General features: G+C 29.6%; 2 protein-coding genes across 2 annotated transcripts; both read right to left on the bottom strand.

The window, feature by feature from the left end:
• Nucleotides 1-816: 816 nt before the first annotated feature.
• Nucleotides 817-2,489, bottom strand: LOC108775768 (uncharacterized). The gene is made up of 4 exons (XM_018542223.1): nt 2,128-2,489; nt 1,568-1,897; nt 1,110-1,487; nt 817-1,001 (listed from the first exon to the last, which is right to left on the bottom strand). Exons 1-4 carry the CDS (start codon nt 2,471-2,473, stop codon nt 817-819), a joined length of 1,239 nt encoding a protein of 412 aa, XP_018397725.1. The 5' UTR covers nt 2,474-2,489.
• A 3,978-nt stretch (nt 2,490-6,467) lies between these two features.
• On the bottom strand, nt 6,468-8,548 carry LOC108775767 (uncharacterized). Its single transcript, XM_018542222.1, has 4 exons — nt 8,426-8,548; nt 7,885-8,076; nt 7,637-7,804; nt 6,468-6,554 (listed from the first exon to the last, which is right to left on the bottom strand). The coding sequence occupies exons 1-4, from the start codon at nt 8,546-8,548 to the stop codon at nt 6,468-6,470; spliced, it is 570 nt and encodes a 189-aa protein (XP_018397724.1).
• Between the last annotated feature and the right edge of the window lie 3,180 nt (nt 8,549-11,728).

Below are 11,728 nucleotides of genomic sequence, written 5' to 3'. Positions count from 1 at the left end.
ACTATATTAGAGTGTAACATAGTCTGTAATGTGTCTTTCTGTACTTTAATAATACTGTCCAAATTATTGATACCTTTATAAGCCAGTTTATAAGTTTCACATTTATTAAAATAATTCTTAATTTTATTAGGCAAATTAGATATATATGGCATTGTGAAATAATTTAACTTTTTGTTATTATTAAGATTATTGTCATTATTAGTTACTCTATCAATATTATTATGTAAATCCAATTTCTTATATATTCTTCTCTTTATAGTATCAAAAATCAATTTAAGTGGATACCCATTATGTAATAAAATTTTTATAATTTTGTCTAAGTTTTGTTCGTGAAAGGATGGATGAGACAAATGTAGAACTCTATCCGTTAAACTAATTATAACTCCTATCTTGTGACTCTCATGGTGTTGTGAAAAATAATTAAGATATCTTCCTGATGATGTTGGTTTTTGATACCAATCATATATAATTATTAGTTTTATACATAAGGAAGAATTAAATTTTAATTCTTCCTTATGTATAAAACACAGTATAAAATCGAAATTTAATTTTTGATTCAAACGTTCATGTAACAAAACAGAAACATTTTTTCGAAAACACACTGAAGAAATGTTTTCATTTAAAACTGAATCAGTTTCAAGAAATACTTGTTTTAAAAAAGACATAGACGGGTTAAGTTAACGAAGGTTTTTTTTTAACATATTCTCTATGGATCAACTGCATGTATTCTTTACGTGTTGTATTCATTGTTAAGAGACTCCGTTTACATGCTACACAGTTTTTAAATTGTTTCAAAGATAAAACCTTTTTTACAATTCAGCCAGCGACATACGCATGATTGATTCTATGCTGTGAGACTGTATGCATTTCTTGCGAAATTTGGAATGATTCTACAGAATCTTCTTCTACTTGGTCTGTATTGTTTACTTGAGAAGCATTTTTCACAAAGTTTTTTAATGTAAATAGCAAATCACCATCATTTTTATTTTCACAATTAGAGCCTAAAGACCGTTTTGAAGTTAAATTATTAATCAATAATGTTTTATATGATCCACAGAATTGACTACATGAAGGATTAATATTTCTACGTCCATGGCTACGAATCATACCAAAAAAATTTTCTAGTGGATCTTGATTAATATTTCTTGTTTTTAAAAACTGTATGCCTGCGTTATTAACTGTTTTCCATATGCTTTGAAATCCACGTAGAGTAAAAATCCAATTTTTTAATGATGGTATGCACTTAACTGGCTGCTTAGTTTTTGGATCTACATATCGCATATTGGATAAAAATTTGATAGCATATGGCCAAAAATCATGATGATTGCTATTTTTTGTTACTGCAACGCGTAAAGGAGTCTCTGGATACAAAGTATGTGCGTTTACAGAATCGAAAACTTTATTAAAAAGATTTAATACCACTGCTGTATCGTACCCTGCCTTGTTCGGTATTTGTAGCGGACCAATTTGTGAATCAATAAATTCTCCTATAAGACAAGTAAAATATATGTAAATATATTGAGTAATTTAATAAATTAAAAGGAAGTGATAACACTTATGCAATTACCTTTAATTTTGCTGTTGTATTCAATATATGCTGATAATCTTGCACTAAAAATTTGAGCAGCACACTTAACTTTCATTTTTTTAATCTTTGATACAATTACGTGTTCATCAGTCAATGGTGGCACTTGACGATTTAATGTATTTGTGTTAATATCCATTTTATAGGCCAGTTCAATAATATCCCACGAGGCAAATTGTCGTTCGTCTGTTTTTGGATTAGTGTCATTAAATTCCAAATTTTTTAATAATAAATTATTACGGATTCCTTTTAAAAGATGCGGTGGATCATAGATGGGTATAATATTTTGCCCATAAAGTTCTATCGTACCTCCTTGAAAAAATTAAAAATTATTAAGAGAATTGACTATAACGACCATTGAGTTTTTTCTAAAGTCTGTAATATATTGAATATTTTATAGAAATAAAATATTGATGCTTTAATGAAAAAATAACTTTAAAAATGTTAATATATTCAGTTTTAATATAATAACTAATTACTCTCTTTCTCTCTTTCTAATTTTCAAATATAATATACTATATTAATTAAAACAGAATACTCACGATATTTTTGACCTATTTGCATACATTTGTTTTTTGAATCCTCGAGAAGTTTTCTAATAGTTGCCATATTTGGCCCTCCTTGGTCGCATACAGTTGTGATAATTGTCAAACCAACTTGAGTCAATTCTTTTACAATTTCTTTAATACATCTTAATAATTGTGCAGATTTTGTTTGACTTTTGCAGAAGTTGTAACTCAATGGAAATTTCCATCCTTTCAACAATCCTCGTACCATGAAGACCAGTACATGATCGGCTATTAATGATGTGCGTCTATGTCCCCAATCTTCAAAGCCAATTATTTTGTCATTTAATTGATCATACTGTAAATTTGCTTCTAACGACATTTCGTCTCACATTAATATGCATAATTTATCTCTTTCGTTCATTTGTGCAACATGCTGTCGAAAATATATTTGTTAATTCCTGATTGTAAAGAAATTGTTCGCAGTAAACATTTAAGAGTAGTAGCACTTGGTAACACGAATAATTTTGATAATAATTTATAACAAGATCCTGATTGTTTGTACAGCGATAGTACTAAAATTTTTTCATCGATTGTGAATCTTCTTCCCTATATTTACAAAATAATAAAGTCTCTCTTATTTTTAGGAAATACACTTCTCAACCAAATTAAAGGATTACTTATTCCACCCTGCAAAAATAGGCAAACTTTGAGATAGAATAACTTCGTGGAAAAGTAGAGATTTCAATCTTAAAAATGCTTTTTTAAACATCTCGATACAATGATTTTTGACAAAGTTATTCTATCTCAAAGTTTTTACCTATTTTTGCAGGGTGGAACGATCCTTTAATTTTGTTGAGAAGTGTATATAGATAATTTTTACAATGATAATCGGATTTATATAAAAATATAAAAATATTTACAAATATAAAATGTTTACAAATAATAAATTAAATAATAAATGTAAAAAATATTTACAAATATAAAGTAAAAATTATAAATTTATACTATTGTGAGCTTTTGATTCAAAAGATATATTGCTCTAATATTTTGTTAACTTCGTTCTGGACATATTGATTGTAATGAAGATTTTAATTCATCAAATAATATTTTGAAATCTACCTTTGGAGAAAATTTTGTATTTTGTAATTGCATATTGAAGAACAATTTCTGCGTCGGAGTTAAATTATTACAGTTTTTACAAAATTTTGTGTTTAATAACTTTTTAGCATCTTTCAGACGTGTTTTATAACCTATTATACGATTTTTCATTCGGTTTCTTTCCTTTGCTAGTAATACAGTTTTCTTATATATCTTCTGTGCCTGTGGTATGGCATTGCCTTGTAACAGACTCAAGTATTTTTCTTGATGTACCTGGACAATTAATTATCTCATTATTTGCAAAATCGTTTATTAAAACACATATTAAATTACTTGTAGAAGTTTCATTACTGGCCTGAGATTGTAAATGTAACTCTGTGGTATATGATTGAGATTGTAAATACGGCTCAATTGTATTTATGTCACATTGTGAATCTTGCTCAGATGTATTTGTTTCGCGTTGTGAATGTTGCTCAGTTGTATTTGCATCATCCACCTGTGTATTAACTGTATGCATAGTATCTATATTTACGCTAGGTACTGCATTATATTTTAATCTTCGCCGATTAAGAGAGTAAATATAATCTTCTGGCAAAAAATGTAAATGACATACTCTATATTTTCTTAATTCCTCTGATGAAGCATTAGAAATAATACTATTATTTATAGTTTCTTTCCACTTTTGTGATAATATAAGACTCTTTGGAAAAAAATGACCAGGTGTCCTTGAATTAGATTTACAACCAGGTACAATGCAGATCCATTCGACTTTTACCATTTTTATTTAAGTTATAATTAAGAACTGTAAATAATTTAAGGATAAACAATAATTTTTATTTATAATTTAAGAAAAAGAATTGATTAATTTACGACACATCTTTAATATATGAAAACAATATGACTATTAATAATTACCTGGCACACGTATTAAATAATACGGGATTTGCTCATCAACTGTCTCGGGACATTTGCGAATGTAAGAACATATCAAGAATGCGGGCGGCCATGTTATACCGTACTATGTGCCACCTAGGCGAATATACGAGAATGAATTAACACGGCCTGATCTCGCATATGGGAGTTTGCCTGGCATGTCACTAGAGACCCTATACCAGAGTCTGGACACAAGAGAGACAATTTTTGATTGGTCTGTCGTTTGTGGCAACTCCCGCTCCAATTCAAACGTCGATAATCTTATAGATTCATATAGGAGAGAAATGTATACATAAACTTTTTAGAACATTTTTATTTTTTTAACGAATATTTTACATAGACTTACTGTCATATCTTTGAGGTAATGTATCACTTTTTCTTTTATTATAAATTCTTAACCTAAATACAACAAATCTAGCAATTATTTTTCTTAACAGATTATGGCACTTTAAGATATCACATTTAAATTTAATATTATTAAAGTTTTTTATTAAAAATAATTTAATATTGTCTATAACATCAAAATATTTTTTATAATATCGAAATCTTTGTTCCATTGCTATAAAAATTTTTAATGTATTTATATTAATAAAGTATAAAGAATTTTTCTTGTAACATTTCGATTGCACAAATTTTGTAAATGAATACTTTAATTCATTTTTTGAGCCTGCAGATTGTAAACATGCATCACATATTTTACATGTTTCCTTAATAGAATTTAAAAGATAACCACCAAGATTATATAAACTATTTAATTCAAGATTTGACAACCTTGATACAGAATTTGTAGTAAAAGGTGGAATTTCATCATTAATATTATTTGTATTATTGTTTGTATCGATAACACATTCTTATGGGTGTCCCATTTTAATCGATACACGTAAATATCTCCTAAAATACGCCCGCTACAAAAAAATGTTTCAAATAAAAATGGAATGGTGTCGAGGGGGACACGTTTTAGTCACATTGTTTTTTTTCTAAGTGGAGGTGCTAAAAAGATATGAAGGTCACCTCCAGAAGAAAACACATAGTTGTGTATTTAAAAAATTATCCATTTTGCATACATATTTTTTTTAAAGGAACTATGTGTTTTCTTTACACCATTTGATTTATCTCATTATTCTGTTCACAAAAGTATTAAGGTACGATAATCAAAAAGTCAACAGTTTACGAATTATTTAACATTTTGTGTCAAAATGTACCAAAATAAAGTGTAAAATATCTCGAAAACTATTGGTTTTTTGGTATCTCTACCTTAATACTTTTATATGCAAAATAGTTAGAGGATTCACGTTATCTAAAAAAAATTACATAATTCCATTTAAAAAAGTGGAGGTGACCTTTATATCTTTTTAGCACCTCCACTTAGAAAAAAAACAATGTGACTAAAACGTATACCCCTCGACACCATTCCATTTTTATTTGAAACATTTTTTTGTAGCTGGCGTATTTTAGGAAATATTTACGTGTATCGATTAAAATGGGACACCCTATATAATTAAGAAATCCTGATAAATATTCTTGCTCATCGTTTTCATAATTGCTACTATTAATATATTTCATATACATAGCTATTGATATTAATTTCAAATCGTTTGTAAATTGTAGCGCATGAGGTTTAGAATTTTTTTGTCTAATTTGAGAGAAAAGGTTTTCAAGACAATCCTGATTGAATCGAGAAGTTAAAACATATTCTACATTTCTTTCTGTAATAAGATATTCAGTTAACTCTATTATTGATGTTGTACTTATCATTATGCCTCTTTGAACTGGTTTAAATTCACCGTTACCTATTTCTAAATCTGTAAAAATATGAATAACTTCTTTTAAAAAATCAATATTTTCATTATATACGTCTTCATTTTTTTACCAAGTGCTAAATTACAACTTCTTGATGTTATTAGACAAAACCATTTAGAAATCAATTTTACAAACCATGCAGTCGTAATAAAGTCTGTTTTATTAAACTCATCTGCTAACAATTCAAACGAGCTGCTTACATCATTAGAAAAAACATTTCTAGCCTTGTTTACCTTCATTTTATTAAAATTATTGCAAATGAGATCATTTAATTTTAATCTAGGCGTCAATAAAAGTTCGCAATTATGTTGAATATCTATTGAATATTAATTGAAAGAAATGTTCTGACAAAATTTTATTTGAAGGTAACTTATACTTAATCATCGTATCATTGCTGATAGTTATCACTTTATTATTAAGTAAAGATTGCTTTAAATTTTTTAAGATATGTGGTGGGTCACCAATCACATATAAAAATCGACTAGAATTAAACGAATGTATAATTTTATTTATTATTTTATTATATCTTCCGCTGCTTATTCCTAATAACTTCCACAAGCCAGTATTTGTTGAATATCCGATGTTATAAAATTAACTCGAAAACCTATTTCTTCTGCTTTACTAATTATCTAAAAGATAATTTGTTGTAAAGATGTACTCTCACAACTATTTCCTGTGAAATAGTATCCCACTACATGTTTCCATCGATTTACAATGCCGACAAGCATGAAAACCATTACATGGGATGCAATACCTTTTTCGTTTGGAAGTGTTATTTTGCCTACGTATGATCCTGTTGAAGCAGCGTAAGATTCCATTGATGTAATTCCCATTTCGTCGAAAACCAAACCACATTCTAAATCTGTTTCTTTTTCAAAATATTATTTTTTATGTTGTAGGAACTCAAACATTTTATTCGAAATTCCAGGCTCGAATTTAAAATTTTGCAGTTTTCTTCGCAAAGTTCGTAAATTTGGAAGCGGTATTTCTTGGCGGATTAATTCTTCGTATCCATTTGCTCCACAGACAAATTTTATTCGTAGAGCCTGATGAATTGTATCCTCTGATCAGCTTCGAACGTATTGTTTTTTCGAAATTAAAGCTTTTATTTGATCATCAGTAAATACTGATTTCAAAGCTTTTTTATATTTATCGTTATTAATATGATTTTCTAATGTCCGTATTTTTAATTTTAAAGCTTTCATTTTCTTTTTTGCTTTTATTGCATGCAACCATTGTTTGTGAATAATTTTATCACACTTTTCTGTATGTTTCTTTACTTCTGTTATACATGAAGTACATGGTATCGATGAAATATTTGAGTCAGAACTATTATTTATGATAATCTAAAAATTTATTAACAAATTATATTAGAATATATATATACTTTCCTTATGCAGGATTACATTTAGAAAATGTGTACCTTTGAACTTATGATCTCAAAGCCCTAAACAAACCTCTCTCTCTATATAATAAATATACAGTAAATAAAGTTATATATTACATGATATTTTTTATTAAATTATATTAAAACATATTTAGAACTTTCAAGTTAAATTAAAGATGAGAATATAAATAAATAAATAATATAACATTTTATCATCCTCTCTAGGACTTTAGCGTCAAAAGTCCATAGATAAATGCGCTACTGTTCTTATGTAATAACTGTGTTTTTATAATACCTGTAATACAGTAATTATATTATACAAACCTGTTGTTCCTTATTTTGGACATCCTTTATTAAATGATCATTGATTAATTCAACAGATTCTGTATTATTGATGCTATAAATTTGTACTTCACTTCTATTCGATTCCATTGTAGGCGAAATACATGGTATCGATGGAATATCTGGCTCAGAATTATCAATTATAATAATCTAAAAATTTATTTATTTATTTACAAGTTATGTTAAAATTTACTTTCCTTATATAATAACTGTATTATATTATTACGAACTTGTTCCTTATTTTGAACATTATCATTTCTGGAATCATTGATAAATTCTATAATTTGCGTATTATTGTCCATTTTCTCTATTGATTTATTTTGCTTCTTGATAAAAAAGCCAAATATTGTCGGAATAGCATCTGATTTTAACTTTTTTTTACCATTAGCTCTTTGTTGCCACATCTCTGGAGCAAAATGAACCTGTATAATACAAATACTTTTAGATATGGTCACATATACTGTGATATGATTATAAATATAATAAAATGAAAAAGATTTCTAGAGAGAGCATTTTTTAAATCCTTTATTATAGAAATAAGTATTAGGAAGCTATTAAAAACTTATTAGAGTAACTGAAATATTTGAAAATCTATAAATATTGATGATAAAAATTATAAACATACTGTCCGCAAATGCTAATGATATTAATGGTATTCATAATAAAAATATTTATTTTAATAACATTAATATTAAAAATATATTTCATTTATTTTATTTTAAAAAATTCAAACGTGCTAACTTCACAAAGAAGTGAATTATTTGTTGGTACCCAATCTTCTCGGTTAACATTTTTTAACCATCCATCTCGCCGTTCAGAATTTCTAGGAAATCTTTTCATTGCATAATCTTTGACAGCTGAATTATTATAATATGGAGCAGCGCAGCCACCCATTTTTACTATGAATATAATATTTATTTAATGTTATTATTTTTAATATTAATATTTTTTACGCTGTCAGCCTAATGAAAGAAAATATACACTCCGGTCGCACATTAAGGTTAGAATGGGTTAGAATTAATAGACGAAGATAGTATATATATATCTTTCTCTCTCGTAGTATTTTGCTCTAGCGCTCACTAGAGACCCTAGCGCTCACTGAGCGCTCAGTGAGCAATTGTAGTACTGAATGCACCCAATGTTTCCAGTGGAGTATTCACGTCTTTGGGAAATAAGGAACTTACCGACTGTAGTTCCACACATAACTCGACCCAGAGAACAATTTGACGTCTTAAAGACGTCTTAAAGATGTCTTATGCGTCGATTTATAACGTCTTAAAGATATTATCTTTAAGACGTCTTATGGACATTGATTTATGATCAATTTCAGATACGTTAAATCATACAGACATTATCCTTTAGACGTCTTAAAGACAATATTTTTAGATTAATTTCAGACTTATTTTAGACTTATTTTATTTTTAATTATTATTAATTTTTAAATTTTTTTCACAAAAAATAAATATAAATTTTTTTAATTTCAAATTTATTAATGTTTACATATTTAATAATTATTTACAATAATATTACATATTTACATAATTAAATATATTTAGGGCTGCGCAGAATAAAAGGAACAGGGAACAGAGAACAGAGAATAAGAATTTCAACCTATCAGAAATCATATACTCCATAGTATATGATTTCTGATAGATGGTTGAAATTCTTATTCTCTGTTCTCTGTTCCCTTTATTCTGCGCAGCCTTTACAATGCGCCGTACGTGTCTGACGCCAACGATAATTCGCTGAAGGCGAAATGGAAAAGCGGGAAAATGCTTAGTCGGCAGTGATAATGCCGTCAAGTTGATAATGCTAACGTCGAAGTGCGGCTAGATGTAATCTCTCGGTTTCTAGAGCTTGTCCCAATTCTATAGAATTCGCACTTGTGCCTCCATTTTGAGTCTTTTTTAGCTTGATGTAAAATTAGATTAGACATATTTAGATCTTCTGTAAAATTTAAATACGGGAGTATTAAAAAAAATTAAATAACAGTACACATGTGATATAATAATTTAATGTATTTTCAAATTAAATACCATTTTCCTCAACAAGATGATTGCAGCTTTTAGCAGTTGCCACAACATTCGCTGTATAGCTTGAGTCACTTCTCTCGAAGCTTTAAAGAGTTTAGTCAAATTAGTAGGGGAATGTCGTATAGGTTGGGACACCGTATAAGTTGGGACACCTAAATATCTCCACTGTGGTCAGTGGCGACGCGATTGTGAGGATTAGGGAAGTAACGTTTGTTTATAAACTGACGTTTCATGTACATTAGTCCGAAGGACAGTTGTTGAAAACGTGTTTATGAAGCACCACGTAAATTGTGTAACCGAAAACATTTATAGCTTGATTTTCGCGTGCTGTTTTTTTGACTAAAGTAATTTCATTCTTTCATGTAAGTATGCTCAATGTGTCTTGTATTATGTGTGGTTTGATTGTGAGGAACGGTAATCGAAATGTAGTGTCGTAGAAATTAATTTTCTGACTTTCACGAAATGATGTCTATCGTAAATGTTGGGACACTTGTGTCGTATAAGTTGGGACAGCATTTTTTTTTATTCCAAGACATTGGTACGTCAATCAAACGATATTTTGATGAATTGAATTGTGTTTGTGATTGAAATTTTTATAGTTGTGGCGTATTTAAAATCAAATCGTGGTCGGAGGTCAATGAAAAGCTGCATTTTAATGTCGCCTGAAAACATTGTGGAAGCAAAAGAAAAGGTCAACAAAAAATTGGTTGCGAAAGAAAAAGCCTCCGCGAATATAAAAAAAAAACTGCTAAAGAGAAAACAGCCTGCACAGACAGAACCGGCACGGAAAAAAACTGCAGTAAAACGCGGAAAGAAAAAATCTAGTTCTTCTTTAGCAGAGGACGATGATGATGATAATGATGATGACGAAGATGTAGACTTCTGCATAATATGCCTTAAAAACCTGCCGCGAAAACTCACTCGCTACAATGCAGTCGAGTGCAACATGTGCAAACGTCCGGTGCACTTGAAATGTGCTAAAATACACACTAGTTATTTTACGTGCAAAAATTGCGAATCTGACTAACGTCAAAAATCAATGTAATGTTGCATAATGACCATATAATAAGAAACTTTCAAATATAATGCATTGTTTGGCTTATTTTTCATATTTTTGAAAGTGTCCCAACTTATACGGCAAATTTTTTTTCGGTCGAAAAAGGTGCCTTCATTAAAATGGCTATAACTTTTGACTCGAACGCGATATCAAATTACGTTCTACAGCAAAGTTGTAGCTAATAACCATATCTTTTTATTGGTATACCATAATTACCATAATTCCCATCCATGTCGAAACCACACACCAAAAACGGAACCTGTCCCAACCTATACGACATTCCCCTACTATTTCTATCAGCCTTAACTCTACTAGCAACTACCAATTGCGCAGTAGATGCCGCAATGCCTTGTGAGACAACAACCAATTGCTCAAATTTGCCATTACCTAATACAACTTTATCTGCTGCTTCTCTGTAATAATATGTAATAATATACATAACTATGTTTCAAAAAATTACAAGATTACATTTCAATATTTGGCACTTACAATAAAAAGTTTGCATCCATATAGCAATTGCTTTTGCTGTCGAGATAAAGCCCATGACACATAGAAAAACGTAAGGCCGTAAACGTAATCAGTAAACGAATTGACCAATCATAGTTGAGAACGTAATGGCTCCAGCACACTGGACGCGGAAATGCTTGCCGCGCGGCAAAATGTGACACGGTAGCCAATGAACATGTTAGGAGCTGTAAGCTCATTGGCTACCGCGTTACATTTTGCCGCGCGGCAAGCGTTTCTACGTCCAGTGTGTCGGAGCCGTAAGCGGCGGCTGCTTATGTTCTCAACTGGGGTGCGTTCAGAAATGACACTCAATAACTCTTGGGTGCATTTTTGATATAATATACGTAACGTAAACTATAGCCTAGAGTTACCTAGGCTTAATTTCTAAACGCAGCCCTGTGATTAGTCAATTCGCTTACTGATTACGTTTAAGGCCTTACGTTTTTCTTGTCATGGGCTTAAGGCTGAAATCACACG

This window comes from Cyphomyrmex costatus, unplaced genomic scaffold, assembly GCF_001594065.2.
Source record: "Cyphomyrmex costatus isolate MS0001 unplaced genomic scaffold, Ccosl1.0 scaffold316, whole genome shotgun sequence".
NCBI lineage: Eukaryota > Metazoa > Arthropoda > Insecta > Hymenoptera > Formicidae > Cyphomyrmex > Cyphomyrmex costatus.
This window is presented reverse-complemented; position numbering and strand designations above follow the sequence as displayed.